The sequence below is a fragment of the Pholcus phalangioides genome, unplaced genomic scaffold (genome assembly GCF_987345545.1).
Source record: "Pholcus phalangioides strain wild (caught in Gottingen) unplaced genomic scaffold, Ppha-v1.0 ptg000011l_1, whole genome shotgun sequence".
Classification (NCBI taxonomy): domain Eukaryota; kingdom Metazoa; phylum Arthropoda; class Arachnida; order Araneae; family Pholcidae; genus Pholcus; species Pholcus phalangioides.
In genome coordinates this window covers 62,406,448-62,424,152 of record NW_028301604.1, presented here as the reverse complement: position 1 = coordinate 62,424,152, position 17,705 = coordinate 62,406,448, and the positions used below count along the sequence as shown (strand labels likewise).

The following is a 17,705-nucleotide window of genomic DNA, read 5'->3' as shown; positions in this document are numbered from 1 at the left end:
TTAAATCAATATCTATCAAACTTTCTTTAAGCCAATCAATCACTTCAATCAGCTTTTTCAAATTTTTGTACTTTGAGTAAACATGAAAGTGTTTTAATAATTTCAAAGTTTTAATTCTGAATAAATAGTGCCCTTTAAGTTGACTAGCTTTTTTTTTATTTCACTTGGATAATATAGAATGAAGTACATGCTTATACTCCTTCATCAAATACCTTTTTTTAATTTAAAATTCATGATTTACTTACCAAAGATTAACAAGGACAAAAAAGAAAGAAAAAACAATATGGCATGTAGCATGAACAACTTAAAGGTGTCATTTCCTATTTTTATTTGAAAATTGCTTGTATTATTTTAGAAGTTTTTGTTTCAACGATGAGTGCTATTCATCCCCTCCTGAAGGCATGCTGCGAAGCAGGTTTGCTATATTTTTTGTTTTATTTGCTTACTACATGATAGTGAGATATGGGGATGATATTCACTTTCAGTAATGATATTATTTTAGCATTTTTTTAAATTGGCATGATTATTGAAATAGTAAAATCAATGTACAATTTAAACATATAGTGAACTCTCACTTATCAATTTCTCTCAGTTATAAGACAATTTTCTGTACTCCCGGTCAAAGATATGGCATAATAATACCATTCACTTATATGCCTCTCTCATTTATGCATCTTTTTTCCATGTTCCCTTGCACCAACGCATACATGAGAGATCACTATACTACAAGGTCTTTCTCTTATAAATGGTTTTATTTATTATTTATTTTTATGATAATGGTTCTAAATGGTTTTATTTATATTTATAAATAAATAAATAAATGGTTTTAATTTGCCCTCTCAATTAACTTCATTTACAAATGCGTTTTTGAGAAGACAAGATGGAAATTACTATTCAATTGCTTCCTGCATTAAAATACTGTTTCTTTAAGGTTTTATTTTTTCCCTCAGATTTTAATAATCAAATCAGTTTTTTATTATTACTTTACAAGTATACCTATAGGTTATCAACTACTTGGAACATTCAATTTCTATTATGATTTAAAAGAATTACAAAAAATCAAAAATTAAAATCTTTCATTTACTAAATATGGAAGATAGTATATGGATTATGGAAGATGAGCATAAATCAAAGGAAAATACTATAAGAAATAGACTACAATAAACGAGAACCTTTTTTTTTTTTGCTGCTACTCAAAATTTTTCCTAAACATTTTCAGTAGCAGGTTTGCTCAGGCAATATTTTTCTTAAATGTGGCAACAGTTCAAAAGTCTCCACAAGTAAACCTGTTTCTGATAGTAGATTTCATGCATTTAATTTTCCCCATTGTCAATCTAATATGAAGTCATACTGATATTTGCTACATGGAGCTTCTTCAGGAATAGACATGAAAGCTATCTTTCCTGCAGTTTTATTCACCCATGTATCACTTTTTTTATTCTTTGCTGGTCTTCCAACAGTGATCAGTGGTTCACAGTCTCTTACTTAAAGATCTTTACGTTTGCAATAATTGCAGCTATTTTCCACGATCTTGATTTGTTTTTGCCATACTGTTTTTGTCTTTCTAGTTTTACTGCTATTAGTATTCCTGAAAAGTTGCTATTATCTTAAATTTTAGAGGGTGAAAAATGTATACAAACATTCATAGTTGCACCGGGCGCGGTAGCCCAGGTCGATAAGATACTCGCCTAAAGTACCAAAGGATGTTTAGAGGTGTCGCGAGTTCGATACCCGGTTCGTCCTTGTCAGAAAACTTTCCTGACACAGGGGTACAACAAAAAAACGGCGACTTGACCGCAGCAAAAAATTGCTACTGCAGGGAGTTCCCCCATCGAGGGGTTAGCGCACCAACCTCTCGACGAGTATAAAAAACAAGCCTGCCGTTCGGAATCGGCAATAAATTGTAGGTCCCGGTCTAATTAGCCCTCGTGTGCAGAAAATGACCGTGGTGCGACAAAAATGATCAAATGATCATAGTTGCACCATTATCTTTTCAAATTTACAAGGAACTACTACTACTTTTGAAAAGTATGCAAAATCTTACAGACCACTACTTTACCATATACCAACTCTGGTCATATTGCCATACAGCAATTTACTATTGAGCAAGTTGGGTTGAAAATAATGGTCCCTCAGGCTCGTTAGGGAAAAGAACTTGTTATTTGTGCAATTTCCTAGGATCAAACCTGCTGACCTAATGGCAGCGTTGATGGTGGTAGATAAGCATCTTGCCACTGCACCACTTGGGCACAACCCTACAGTATGGTTAAAGGATGTCCTCCTTTTTGATGTCATTTTAAGCATCCTCCTACATTTTAGAAAATTTGCCCTTTTGTCCTCCTTCTCAGGTTTCGGAATTATACTTTTTTTCTGGGGAATTTTTTTTTTCACTTTGAAATATAATTATATCTTTTCATTGATATGAGTGTTTGTGTTTTCTTTTCCCCACACATTTTTACACACTTTGCTCTGTGTGGTGAGACTTTTAATAGAAGGATCGCCTCGCATTAATGGTTAACCCTACAGACTGAAATCAAATCACAGGTTATCTATTTTCATTGCTATCAAGATTCAAGCCCATTATTTAGTTCATTCTAGTGACTCCTTGGCTTGGCTGTGTATGTGGAGACATCTTCTCCGTGGCACTAACCAAATGCAAAAAAATTCAGTGAATATTTTAAACATGCTAGTCTTTGAGGTTGCTTAAATCTTTTCATGATTCTCGTTTCATTGGGTGTCTCTGTCCATGGTTTTCTGGAATACAGCATCAATGACTGTGCTTGTGATCAATGACTTGGTGTAGTTGTTAGCTTTGCAGAACAAGTCACACAGTTCTTTATGCTGTTTTATTTTTAATTTTATGTAGATGTCATCTATAGGTTCTGGCTTCTTCTGCTTGCCAGCTATGATATTGATTTTTCTCTTGTGATAGTCAAGCAAATCATATATTTTGTTTCCACATCAGCTAATGACCTGTCCACTTAAATCCATCTTTCTTTTCAGAACATCACTGTATTACAATTTAACATGATTCATCATATATGATTTCAATTTGATTTATAGAACTCTTCCCTATCCATTTAATTTTATGACTTTAATTTATTAGTGTAACTTTTAAGGTGTTGCTATATTATTCTAGTCCAATTTTCAGCCTAAAAAATCTGAATTTTTTAAAAATTGAAAAATTTTTGGTATAATATTTGCTTTTAATTATTTTTTGTATTATCATTAATTCTTTTTAGTTTTAGCTGTTTTCATGATATATTCCTTAGTTTATCTTTTGCATCTTACTAGTAAATGTGGAATCATATAAATAATAATTTATGTCTTTAATGAAAAACTAACCATAATGGAAACACTTGAATGACACAGAATGTGTTATAAATATTTTTAAACACAAGGTCATATTAATATTTGAACATTCTTGGGATCATCAATTCCTACTTTTGAACCTTGGAAAGAGTGTTATATATAACCATTTCAATTGAGTTTCTTGTTGGATGTACCATAATTTTCTGTTTATAACCATGAGCTACCCCTTAAAAAACGTTGATTTTTAATCTCTGTGGGCAATACAGTAATCTATTTTCTCAAAACAGGAAAAAAAATTAGATCCAAAAATACTCTTTAATTTTTACTCATCTTTCATAACCTTATTCCTGAAACAAGTTTCTGTGGGATTTCATAGCTCCACATCCTGGAGCAGGTCCAGGATCTAAAGCAGGTCTCTTTCGAGTAAATGTTCAATGCAAACTAACAAATATGAATAAGATCACTAACAGAGCCTTGTCAGCCTATGTTAATGGGGGGGGGGGTAATGAATTTTGTCTTGTAGATATTTCATCCATCCTAACCTTCACCTCAAAGTGTTGGGAGAAAGAGAAGGCACAACCTGTAAAGACAAACCTTACAACGGTGCAAGCTGTATAAAAAACTTTTCAATTTTAGCATGTTTTCTCTCCTCCAGGCAATATAACAGTACAGGTTATATAGAGAAGATTACGGTATACTTCTATTTCAATAATTACTATGATGTGCTAAAATATAAGAAAGCCATGTGCGCTATTACTGTATTTTGTCCTCATATCTCAGCTAAAATGTTATTTCTTTCTGCATGTTTATTTTTAGTATTTAATTAAATTATAAAAATAAAAATGCATGCACAATTCTATTGTAACTACATGGCACACACTTTAAAATTCTCTCCAACTGTGTAATTTTCATTTGCATCACAATATCCCTATTTCAGTGATTGTCAGACATTAAATAAACAAGATTCTTAAATTTTTTTGCAAGAATATTTTCTCAAGCATCATGAGGCTTCACAACAGATAATTTTTTCATCATCATTTAACTGCTATAGTAAAACACACAAATTATTACAAATAAATATCTAGGCCTAATTGTTCTCACCCTTATACAGTGAAAAAATTCTACATACTGATGCCCTCTATAATGACAATTGCCTGTATACAAAAATTATTCTCTGGTTTCGATGCAATTTTCATAGTGTTAATATATTCCATCTATATAATGATAACTCCTTTATAATGATGCGTTTCTTCGTTCCCTTGGGTATCATTAAATAGGTGTTTTGCTTTATTTAAATAGTTACTTTCATAACATGCATAAAACTGGTTTGTAATTCGTCTTCATTTGAAAAATTTGCATTGTGCTAAATTGTGACACTTTATTTTGCATTTTATATTTCAAAATCAGCTTTTTTTTAATTTATTCAAAGCAGTGTGCTTTTTTAATTTGAATGACTAACAACCTTTGTTTATATTCAGTGTGTTTACATGATCTGATATAACTTTTCTTTCTGTGATTCTTAACTTGCATGGCCAAAAGTGGCAGGCTAAAGTGGAAAACGTAAGTTGAATTCTCACAACTATTGCTTTGAAAAACTTTTTCACACTAAATTTATGTCAATTTTTTCTTTCAATCTTTTTCAACAACTGTTAGATTCTCAAATTCACCACAATCTTATTTTATTCATGACAAAGGTTGTTTCACTTACCATTGACCCCTGTTTTTGCTCATAAAAATTTAATTTTGATTTCATAGAAATTCTATTGGTTCAAATGCAATGAATGTGCTATGTGTGGGCATACTTTGGAGCATGAGAAGCATAGTGATGCCACTTTAAATGTTGAAAATGATTCCCATCAGCATCAACACATGCCAACACATACCTCTTCATGTTATGGAAAGTAGCCATCAACACATCAAGAGTTGCGGCATATCAATTTTCCACTAGATGCTGTCTGTCAGTTTCTTGATAATCTGTGGCTTCTTGTAATAGACTTTCTCCTTTCAGAATTTTGCATAGCAAAAAATCCAGTGGGGGTAAGTTTGAGTGATCAAGGTGGCCAAATTCCTTTGAAAATGACACAATTTTCAAAGAAAGACAAGATTTCTTTAATACTTGCATCAGAAATGCGGCAAATAACACCATACTGCTCAAAGTAGCTAGTACACAGAGCTTCTTGTCATACAAATTATCTACAAACTCTTACAAGATTCCCATGTAGACTTCGGTATCCACTGTTGTGTCAAAAGGATGGGGCCAATAATGCAGTGTCTTGATAAAACACATAACATCTTAATTTTTTATTAAAAAAAACAACAAAAAAAACAAGTGTTTCATGCACAGTGTAATGATTCTCAGTATCCCAAAACCAAGTATTCTGGAAATTCACTTTCTTCCTTTATTGGAACCATCAAAGAACTAATGGAATCCTATATGTGCATGGACAGTCTACTGGACTCTATAACAGTAAAAAATTTGCTCCTTTTACTTTATCAGAAGGTTAAAATTGTTTGCATAGCAATAACAAAAACATGGTATACATTCAGTTTTTTTTTGCTGCTCATTGATATATACTGTACTTGAAAAAAAATTATATATGTGTGGGCTCTTCACAGAGAAAAAATACACAGCATCCATTTTCTAAACATTTATTAAGTGCACAAAAAATACAAGACGATCACAGACATAAAAAAGCGTGGCCTTTCCCACCAACTCCTTTCGACAACTCACTGTTGCCAAACTTATCTCTTCATCTTCCATCTTCATAATCCTGTTTATTTTTCTGCATGGCGCAGCATCATCTACCAATTAGAAAAGAAAGTTATAACTGAAAATCCCACAGCTCGGCCATCCTCCGACTCACTGACCTCAGTGACATTGAAATTAACACAATATTCGTACAAGCATGAAAAATTTGAAACACAATATTCGTACAAGCATGAAAAATTTGAAACACAATATTCGTATAAGCATGAAAAGAAATGAACACAATATAATTATATCATTTGAGACATTATAAACATGCTTTATGACAACAGTTTAGGCAGTAATGGTGATAAGACCCCGAATGTTCACCGACTTTTGTGACCTTGGGTGTGTCTTTAGGATTCACATTCGTCACCTCATACTGACCAAAGAATTTGAGTATCAATTTTAGTCCAGAACCAAACGCAGTTCCTTGTGTAGCTTGTAGATCACCAATTTGATAATTGGGTGATTTTTTTCCTCTTCCTGTTATAAGTCTGCTTCTTATCAGTCTGTCTTGTGTGAACATTTTCCTCTGCCTTTGCAGAGTTTTATGGTAAAATTCGTGTAGTGCACGCATCATGTATGGGCTAAGATGATAATGAAAGTGATATTTCCGTATGATTCCTTCATATTTATAAAACTCATGAACTTCATTTGAAATTATCCCTTTCAGACCCAGTACTAAGAAACAGAAGGGGCAGGCAAACATCAGCTAAACCACCAGGCCCTTCAACTTCAGCAGGCCCGTAACTATTCTGAGGCAACTTGGGCGGCGCAACAAGCCGAATGGGGTGGATTGAACTCCTCCTTTTTCTGAGCATACTCATTTCAAGGGGACTCCAAGAAAAGACTGCCCCCGAGAAAGCACGCTACGGCCCTGGGGAAGGGGCAGGGCAGTCTTAAGAGCATCATGCCCCCGGTCCAAGTGTTTTTTTTTAGGCACTACCTATCTACTCTTGAGGCTTCCGGTCCGCTCCTGGGTGGGCCCATGCGTTAAGACGGCACTGGAAAGGGGGTTGTTTTTCTTTCTGTAGACCTCGGGGGACTTTGACTTTAATTTCAATGATAACGCACAATTCTTGAAGTTTGGGCTGAACATCCCTGAAGTTAAAAAAAGAATAACTAAAGTGAAAAGAAGCAACCTGCACATTTGCACATACAGGGTCTAAAAGAGTTATGTATGCCAGTATAAGTGATAAATGTTGCATTACCGATTCAACGCATTTACCGTAACATACATTTAATTCTATATTTCATCAGCTTCAAAAAACCTCATTTCAAATATACGTAGATACATATCCAAAATTTCTTTTATACGAAATGGATTTGTCGCTGCCCCCCTCTTTGTTTTGGATATGTAAGGTACACTACTTTATTTCCATGGAATGTCACAATTAACCTACCAATTCTACTGCATATAGTATTATATGTTTAAAAAAACTATGTTGAAATAAAAACAAAACATCAGAAATGAATTTCTTATTGTGGATCAAAGTTACATGAGAAGAGTCTTAACTTTGAAGTGGCTTTAGTGCAGATAAATCACTGCATCTTATCTATATGGCTTTATTTTTTTCTGAGAGAGATTTCATTAGTTATAATTACGTTAAAAATTTGTTTAAAACATATATTTTTTAAATATTTATAGATTGGGTAGATGCCAGTACAAAAATTTACATTTTCTCTACAAAACCGTGTTAAACAACACCCCCTCCCCCACCTCTTCCTCCTTTTCCTTGAGAGCGATTTTATATTGATAAATGAAATTTTCTCATGTGGGTTATATACCGCTGCAGACTATACATGGTGTCTTTTTCCCTCAAACTAGCAAAGTTTGCATCTACGGATTATAAGCAGCAAAATTTGATAGGTTTTGTTTAATTCTTATTCAAGATTGACGTCAAGGAAATGACTTACCTACAAAATGACTTTCTTCAAGATGATTAAAATTTTTAAAAATCTTATAGAAAAGTAATATGACAAAAATTGAAATCAAAAATTTCGGTAGGAGCACCAGGTTTTCATTTCGATCGAATTTATATTGAGGTTTTTGGCCCTTTTTGAAAGTCGGTTGGAAAAAAAAATCAAATTTAATTTCCAACACATGTTCTTCATTAGTTTCTTGAAAGGAAAAATATGTCTTTTTAGAGTCTCGTTGTGGCCACACCTTGCCAAGGATATCTAGACAGAGATACTGTCTAGGAGCCTTTACCGTTACTCACCGGGTATCTGGAACAAGATCCATGAAACTCAGAAAAGATGTTCAGTTGTGTATATGTACGGTTTGTTAAAATTTTCCATACACACATATGTTGCACTCAGGGGCGGCTCGAGACAAAATCTCTACGAGTGGCACCTATATTTGTACCCCCTGACCTCTCCAGTTAAAAAAACTTTTGTTTCAATTGCTTCATTTTGATGCGTTCAAAGGAACAGCGATATTTTATGTCATAACATATTATGCCAAATTTCTTTTGGCCTTTCACCTTGGATTTGGCGCTTCTCATAGAGTGGACAGAAATCATTTCCCCTAACTTTTTTTCACCCTGTCTACCTCAGACTTGGTGCCCTTTCTACAGTGGGCACAAATAATTTTTCTAAAATTTTTTTTTCCCTTTCACTTCGGATTTGACGCCCTTCTAGAGCACACCCAGTGCTACCAAGCTGCCCCTGGTTGAACTAATAGGAAAGTCTGGCAAGTCGGGAGACTGGCCAGTGATTGGGGGTGCTAAAGCGCATGGGTTTTCTTTTGTGAGCACATTTTTGCTTCTCCTCGTGGGACAGGTAGGAACGAGGCCCAAGTGCAGGATGCCTATTTAAAATGGTCAGCTAATCATAGGTTTTAATTCATTCGTTTTTAAAAAAAAAAATCCGAAATACTGTACTGTATTGGCAATTCGATTTTTCGTTTTTAATAAAAGTAATACAAGTTGGGAAAAAAGAGGCACAAAAGGCCTCTGGCTCAAAATCCTTCCCACATCAGAAGATACCTTCGATTCCTATAATACTCCCCACAACACAGGAAAACACTTTTAGTAGAAAAATTGGGTGACTGAGGGTGATTCATTCCATTATTTTTATCTTTTACTGCACAACAAAAGAGAAAGAAATTGCGTCTGCCCCCACAAAAACAATGGGTAAACGAAAAGAGCTCGAGAGAGAGAGTGTGTATTTTTATCTGACCAAAATCTCCTACGCATATAGGTGCACTGCCCATCAATTATTTTCTTTTTGAAAAATAACCGTAATATTATATACACTCAGACCTTTTTGTTTTGTTTTTTTAAAAAAAAAAATTTTCATCTCAGTCATTTTTCATGTATATTTTATAGTTTTTTTCATAAATACGTATCTTAAAGATATTTTTCTAGTAATGTATATTTAACGCGTTTCGGCGCCCCTTCTCATTTGGCGCCCGGTTCAATTGCACCGGTCGCACTGCCCTAAGACTGCCCCTGATTTGTTTTATGAACAAGCAAAAACCGATTAAATCCAGAGAGAAGCATATCTCAGAGGCATGCATCCAAGTGGCTATTTTCTTTAATATATTATTTTTTTTAAATATATTTTTATATTATTTTTATATATTGGTTGAAGAATTAGTTTTGATCAGAGTAAAATTATGACTACTCTTATCCAGGCTATGGATCATCAGCAGGTCATTTCAAACTTTAAAAAATCTAAAGAAAGAACTTTTCTACAGATTTTTTTGCAACAATTTTTAAAATACAACTGACTCTCAAAGACTTCTGAAAACATTATTTTTGTGTCTCCTGGCAGTCGAGTGGTTAGGGGTTAGGGAGCTAGCTTCTGAGTGTGCAGGTCTGAGTTTGAATCCGGGTTCAAACATGGATGCCTACTAACACTAAAAAATTCCCTGGAAGGACCATAAATATCTCTTGGGAATACGTGATGATTATGTTATTGTTATACTTTACATTGCTTTTATTTACAAAGCTTGGCAATAAATGTTTTACAGAACTTGAACTTGGCTTGGAGAATATTGTGACTAGATTCAATGAAAACAGGACTTTGACACTGAAATTGATTATAGATGGCATTAACAAATATGGCCCTGTCATTGTTTTTACTTTACCTATCTCTTTCATATTATGATTAATTTTTCAGTGTTAATTTAATCATTTCCATTGGTTTTACATTATGCACAGAAACTTGTGAAAATTTACACTAGAAATCTTTGCCATCCTAGGAGCGGATTAATTCATTTACATTGATTCCTATGGGAGAAATTTTGATTTACGAGCAGAATTCAGGAATGAATTTAATTCATAAACCGAGGGTTGACTCTACCATAAAACAAAGTTTTGAGTGAATATGTTTTACATAAGACTTTCATTCAAAATTTCTATTTATAACAATACCAAGATATTTGATAGAAGTTGCCTATTGTAATAAAGTACATGACAACTTAAGATCACAGATTTGTTGGTGAAAAAATAATAATTGGGATCTATATTAATGTCATGAAAAAACTAATGTATTTTGTTTTCAATACAATAAATTTCAAAGTTATTTAAACAAAACCAATCTCCAACTTTGATTAAATCATGATTAGAAATATCATTCAATGACAGATGCAAGGCCGTAGCAAGAGGTAAGGGGAGACTTGGGGTCTGGTCCCCCAAAATGTAAGAAAATGACAGAAAAAGGGAAAAAGATGGCCAAATATATTGTTCTATCACTTTGGCACCCTCTCCCCGAAATGCAAGTAGTGCCCCTGCATAAGAAATTCCCAGCTATGAGCCTGGACCCATAATCATTCTCAGAATGGTATAATGTCACCTAAAAATATTACTTTCACTTCAAAATCAAGGATACAAAAATCATTAATAAATATAGTGAAGAAGAAGGGCCAGAGGTTAGAAGTGAAATTCATTGGCATACTTATTCATTTGACCACATCTAACAGACATCTGTTATTAAAATAATATTTAACTAAGTTATGATCAGTTTCTCTTCTTCCATATCTGTACAATTTGCCAGGAAATCTACTGCAGTTAATGCTTTCAAAGCATTTTTGTTTGTCAGGTAAAATCATTACTGTTTCTTTCTTTCTTTATTTTCTGAATGTGTTCTAAAAAAAGTGTATATCCTCTTTGTAAGACAACCAAATGAAGTATTGCTAATCATAATATTAAAGCATGTTGAAAACTTTTGCAGCCAGATAATAGGGGGCGATATTAGAGAGGTTCTACAGTATATTAAACTTTTTAAGAAAAATTGTGCAAATTTTGGTTGAAAAACATGAATTTATTGCTGGTTTTTTTTTTAATCTATAAATTAAATATTGTGAAATTCTATGATTGTTGAAACTGCTTCATATTTGTAATTTAGTTCTACTGTGAAATAACTTTAATAAGATTTTATCTCCCCCCCCCCCCCAATAAGCCTTTTGTGCTAAATAAATATAAATAATTTGATTCTAAATTTCGGAGAATTCAAAAATTCATGTCTGAAAGCAGTTTTCCAAACTTTTTTTTTTAATTTGCCCCCTGCGCAGAAAATTCTTTTTTTTCATTGCTCCCATTGGATCCTATATTTTATCTGTAAGTATTATCTTTTCTCAGGATAAACGCTGCATTAGAGGGTTAATTTCCAAAAATCAAACATTGAGCAAATTTTCAAAAACATCAATTAAAAGATTATTTCATGTAGAATTAAACCAAAATTAAATGCAAATAATTTCTTCAAATAGTTATGTTTTTCTGCAAATTTATGAATCATCATGAAAGTATATCAGAAATCATTGCCATCTTAGCCATCTTTACCCTGGGAAAGAAAAAAGAAATGAACTAAAAAAAATCAGAAATTGTCTCCGAAAGGCAGACCAATTTAAAAAAAAATTATTGCAGCACAAATAGTAAGTTTTTCTTTAATCATATTTTGAACAGTGTGTGTAAAAAATGATGTATTAAAATTAATGTTTGTATTGAAAAGTGAAAAGGTTGATTTGTGAAAATTTTGTTTTAACAGCAAGTTTGTCAATTTTTAATGAAAGGCCATTATTTGAAATAATAATATTGAGAGAGAGAGAGAGAAAGAATCATAATTATTTAATTTTGGTTTCCAAAGTTGAAAAAAAGTTTTAAAAATTAAATATATATTTTTTTAATTATTTTTTAATGTAATTATTTTATTTGCTGTTATTTTACATCAATTAATTTCTAAATCACATCAGGTTTTTAGTCAGCTTCATGGTTGATGCAAGAGGAGGAGCTATGCGAGGCTGCAGACATTCTGGAGTTCGTATTATAATACCACCACGTAAAGCTCCTATGCCAATGAGAATAACATGCCGATACCTTAGAAAAGAAAAACTAATTCATCCACCACCACTAATGGAAGGAGAAGCTTGTGCTTCACGTATACTTGAAATGGGCCCAGTTGGAGCAAGATTCCTTGGGTATGTAGATGTTTTATGTTTTCTGCTTTAACTATAAAAAATTCTTTGGATAGTTTGGTAATTGCTAGAAAACTGAAAAAAATTGGGTCTATTTTTTAAGGGTTAATTGTGAATCCTCAAATTATTCCAATAACTTTTTTAGGAGTTTTTTTATTTACTTCAGTAATAATTGTAAATTATATCCATTTTTTGGATATATTAAAAACAGAATTGTATGATAATAAAATGAAATATAAATGAGTTCCAATCCGACCTAATTCACTCACTAAAAATTCTCAAGTAAAGAACATTTTAGGTTTTCAACAAAAACTAATATCTATGTATCAGGAAGCATGAGCTGATAGCAAATATATCTTAGAATGAAGGTCATTCAAATTAATTATGATCAATTTCATTTATGGTAGGGTGTTAATGAATAATGATGTTTAGTAGAATTCAAGTTCTCTTCGAATACTGTTGCTCATTTATATTTTTTGATAAAAGAAATTTTTATAAGATTGACTAATTCATTAAATGAGAGTATTTATATCTACAACAACTTTATTCAACAACTAGGATGTTGGCTGCTGTATTAAATAATTTTATTGTCTCACCTATTAGTAGAAGAAAAGACTGAAAACTAATATTTTATTTCTTTTTGAACTTTTTAATTAAAAAAAAATTAACTTTAGTTGAGTTTATCAGTTATACCAGGGGTCTGCAACCAAATCTAACTGGCAAGCTGCTTTTTTTAAATGAATTTTTCATTTACTCAGAATAGACTCTGATGGTTATGTGAGAATCTGCTATTTTGTGTTTCTGTTATTTATGACCAAACCTATACAGAAATTAACTGTTTAATTAAATATTTCAAATAATTTTTCACATTCATAAACTGTTACACATTTTTTATAATAAAATTCAAAGGAAATCAACCTAGAGTATAATTTTTAAGTTAAAAAATTCTATAGTTTTGTTTTAATATTTTTTTCAGACCTGTTATTATAGAAGTGCCACACTTTGCTTCTCTGCGAGGAAAAGAACGAGAAATCACTATCCTTCGAAGTGATACAGGCGAAAGCTGGAGAGAACATACTCTAGAAGCCTCTGAAGAAGCTGTTCAAGATGTTCTCAATGAGAGTTTTGAGGGGGATGGTAATTATTATATTTTCAATTTCATTCCTTCGGATGCTTTATTAATGCAGTAACCGTGCCCCCCCCCTTCCACCCAAAGGTTGGGGTTTGCAGGTGAAATGATTCTCATCATTTTTGTTTTTTCATGCGAAAAATTCATCATAAAGGGGCCTGTGAATGTCTGGTCTAGGGGGCCCACAAGATCCCAGCCTAGGGGCCATATCAGTAACCCCTTGTTATGCCAAGTATGTGAGAAGATAAAGGAAAAGTGTGATGTACTTAAACAGTAACATAAGTATATCTAAATTCTAATGTTACCTAAATTAAGCATTGGTTCTGATAAAAGACATGAAATATTCAAAAGAGCATTATAACAAAGAGCTTCTGTATTTTGAGATCGCTTTATAAATAATAATCTTTGTAAGTAACAACTGTAAAGTCAGTCATAAAAAATTAGATTTCTATGAAAACAATAAAGGGAGATGAAGATGCTTTATTTGCACAATCATACAGGTCTTTCAAAAAAATAAAATTAATAAAAATAACTCTTGAGCAACTATCGTCCAATTTAAATTTTACCAATCTCTTTCTAAACTGATAGTATCAGCAGTGAAAATCAAACTTGCTAGTTTTTTTGCTTTAAAACAATTCCTTTGCTTCTAATCAATATGGATTTTTGTGGGTACGCAGTACCGAATATGCTTTACCAAACTTTTGCAAATTTACTTATAGATATATCGATGCCAATAAAACGTTTGCTATTTTTCTTGATATGTCTAAGGCATTTGACACTGTAAATCACAAAATTTTACTTAGTAAACTTTATAATGCTGGTGTCAGAGGTGAATCACTTCTTTGGTTCAGATCATATTTAAGAAATAGAACACAAAATATTAAAATTAACAATTCAGTTTTTACTCAACATTGGTAGAGGAGTTCCTCTGGGATACATTTTGGGTTCATTGCTTTTCATTATTTCTATCAATGATTTTTGTTCTCCCAAATTTTTCAGTAAAATTATTACATACACTGATGATTCTGTAATTCTTTATTCATGCAATGTTCAGTATACATTGATAACTTAGATTGAGCAAGATCTTCCAACTATTAACGATTGGTTTGCTCAGAATGATATGAGGCTAAACCTTTACAAAATGAAATTTATTTTACGTCACAGTTGTAATTGTCAATGTCTAAGAGAGGTCTTCTCATGGTATCTATGTTGATTCTAATTTGAAATGGAAATCTCATTCTTTTTCCTCAAATTCTTATATAGGTTTTATCTTTTGTGCAAAAATTGTTAATTACACTTTCTTGCACTCTGTTTATTATGCCTGGATTTATTCATCATCAGCGGCATCGGAGCCGAGGGTGCTGTGGACACTCGAGCACCCACAGTGTTTTGTAGCATGGGCAAGAGTACCCACAGTGTTTTATGGCATGAGCAAGAGCACCCACAGAGAATTTATTACAAAATAAAAATTTCCTATATAGATTTCTGATATTTTTCCGCAAATATCAAATACAAAAAATTATTGAAAGTTGCCTGTTTCTTCCCTATGTGTCTTGAATCCTGCTGGAACTAATGTATCCAGTGTGGTTATATGTACGGCCTCAAGCCCCTACACGATGGATATTTTTATAGAGTTCACATCCTTTTTTTTCCGTTTCTGTCCATACATTCTTCCTTTGCCTCAGGGTAAAGGTGTGTTTTACAATAAATGAAATTTTACATGGATGGAGAGATCCAGACACATGTTTTAGTCGACTAAATGAATGATTGAAGAGAATGCAAAAATGTTTTTAAAAAAATTTGTAAAAAAAAAAGAGACCTACCTACTCTAGGCTAGTATTTTCCCCCAGACCTTTTTTGTAGTACCATTCTTCTTCTGAAAAAAAAAATCCATTATTCCATTGCTGTCTCTATGCATGGGCCCATCTGGGCACGACCTGGGGGCCTCAACACATCCTAGAGTAGGGCCTCTAAGCTGGGACCTCTGGTGGGCCCTCCAGGCAAGACTTTTCACGGGGGCCCCCATATTGTTGATTTTTAGCATGAGAAACAAACAAAAAAATGACAATCCTCTCAGGCCCCAAAGTTAGAGCCCACCCTTGTGGGAGCCATGGCTTCAAGAGAAGAGGGCATAACAAAAATGAGATCTGGAAATTTTTAAGAGTTAACATGTAAATCTGCCTGGTAGAAACTCACTTGGCCATGGTACTCTTAAGATTAAAAGGGTTTAAATTAATCACTTAAAAGGGTTTAAATTAATCACTTAAAAGGGTTTAAATTAATCACTTAAAGGGTTTCAATTAATTAATCAAATGATTATCATGTAATTAAAAGGTAATTGGTTGTTTATCCATCATTTATTATCTTATGAACGAGTAAACTGTTCCACACCAGGCTGTAGACTCATAGAAATTTAATTCACTGGGCCGCGGTTCCAAAAATGTTGAGAACCACTGCTCTACACTGCTAAAAGAACAAATACACACCACGCCATGAAATTTCAACTTTTTTAATAGCTAGTGTTGAATTATAAAAGAAAATTGAGAAAACAACTTATCATGCAAAATAAAAATTAATTTATTGAATACAGGGAGTCGAAGAGTAAATAGAGCATTGCATAATGTATATCGTGTTAAATATTGAAACTTTCATACATTCCATTTTTTTAATTAATTTTTAGGGAATGTATGTATAGATGATGAGAAATGAGAGAAATATAATGTGTATTGTAACAGCATATAAACAGGGATAGCTATTGTGCTGTGCCACCCGTGTGGCACCACTATAGGGAGAAGTACTAGATCAGGAGTAAAGAGACAAAATAATTACAGAAAAGTTTAGAAAAAAGTGTTTTGTCTGTAAAAGAACTCAAACTATATTGGATTAATGACTCTCGAATAAAACTAATTTTTTATGCATTTTATCTAGCTAGGAACACAGTTGCAAATTTTCGGGATCATTGAAAAAACTTGAGGGAAAGGGCAAGGCCTGGGGGGCCAGTGATGACAAGGAAAGAAAATACTATCAGTGGGCACATATTGTATGCTCCTTGTCTACCGATTAAACAATATTGAGTAAAAAAGAAACGGTTCCAGAGAGTAAATAGGGGAACCCCCTTCTCTTGTTAATGGCGGTGGAAACTTCACTTTTTTTAGGGGAGCTGTGATATGTTAGAATATTATGTTAATGGACGAACAATTTATTTATTTATTTCTGTTTTTGGTATCTAGCAACACATTATTAGTCAAGTATTTAGTTTCAGAGTTTTGGCAACAGTACAGAAAATATGGCTGCTCAAGTCCGAACAGCAACAGATGTTGTCTCTCACTTTAAGTATTTAAATCTCTATTAAGTATGTGTCTGTCTTCAATTGAATATTCTGGTTACAATTACTTACACTCAGTGGCATCTTAAGGCATGGGCCCACCCTGGCCTCAAGAGGAAAAGGGGGTCTCACAAAAATGAGATCTTGTTCAGATTTTCGAGAATTTGCCTAGTAGGGCCTCAGAAAAATCATTTGGCCCGGGGGCCCATGATGCTCTTAAGACGGCCCTGCTTACACTCACACACATCATTAAAAATAAGGATATATCAGTAGATCCAAAATAACAAGATGATATCTCTTTTCATTCTACTGCACTTCTTTTTTCTCTAACCTTTGTTTGAAGTCTTCAACCCCCCCCCCCCCCGTGTGTACACATAGGTTTTTCTGGGCAGGCGGGCGGCATGAGAACTTCCTCAAAACTTCCAGCTGTAAAAACACCAAGGTATAAATGTGATTGCGCCTTTAGGCTCCATCAGCACAGTGCAAAATTGTTATGGGGTCCAGATGGACATCTGCAAGAGGAAGAAATGTCCACATGCAGTCATTATGTGTGATCCAAAAAAAAAAATTTAGTCAATGTAAATCATCTCATCCATTACTTGCTCAGGGTGAGAAATTGGATGGAATGCGAGTACTTTCAGGGATTCTATAGAGAATTTTTTCGGATTCTCACCTGCTATACCTACCAATTTTTCAGAAGTGGCTTCTTCCCAAAATCTTTGAAAAATGGATGTATACACAAATTCTTATTTTAATCCTGACAGTGAAT

The 17,705-nt window shown here is 33.2% G+C and overlaps 1 protein-coding gene and 1 long non-coding RNA gene across 23 annotated transcripts in view; one reads left to right on the top strand and one right to left on the bottom strand.

Moving 5' to 3' along the window:
* The window catches only part of LOC149080678 (uncharacterized), a 312,101-nt gene that overhangs the window by 157,024 nt on the left and 137,372 nt on the right, over window positions 1–17,705 (top strand). For 16 of the 21 annotated variants that reach the window (XM_089239891.1, XM_089239877.1, XM_089239876.1 and 13 more), the window contains 3 exons: window positions 356–415; window positions 12,261–12,485; window positions 13,459–13,619. In XM_089239891.1, the coding sequence (XP_089096017.1) occupies window positions 356–415; window positions 12,261–12,485; window positions 13,459–13,619 (446 nt within the window). Of the gene's footprint in view, window positions 1–355; window positions 416–4,851; window positions 4,873–12,260; window positions 12,486–13,458; window positions 13,620–17,705 lie in introns of all 21 variants that reach the window. The other 5 variants (XM_089239882.1, XM_089239881.1, XM_089239879.1 and 2 more) reach the window with 2 other exon arrangements.
* Window positions 4,883–17,705, bottom strand: part of LOC149080679 (uncharacterized) — a 44,163-nt gene continuing 31,340 nt past the window's right edge. For both annotated transcript variants that reach the window (XR_016193616.1, XR_016193615.1), the window contains 2 exons: window positions 15,435–15,487; window positions 4,883–6,114 (listed from right to left, as the gene is read on the bottom strand). This is a non-coding gene — a long non-coding RNA (uncharacterized LOC149080679). The remainder of the gene's footprint in view (window positions 6,115–15,434; window positions 15,488–17,705) is intronic.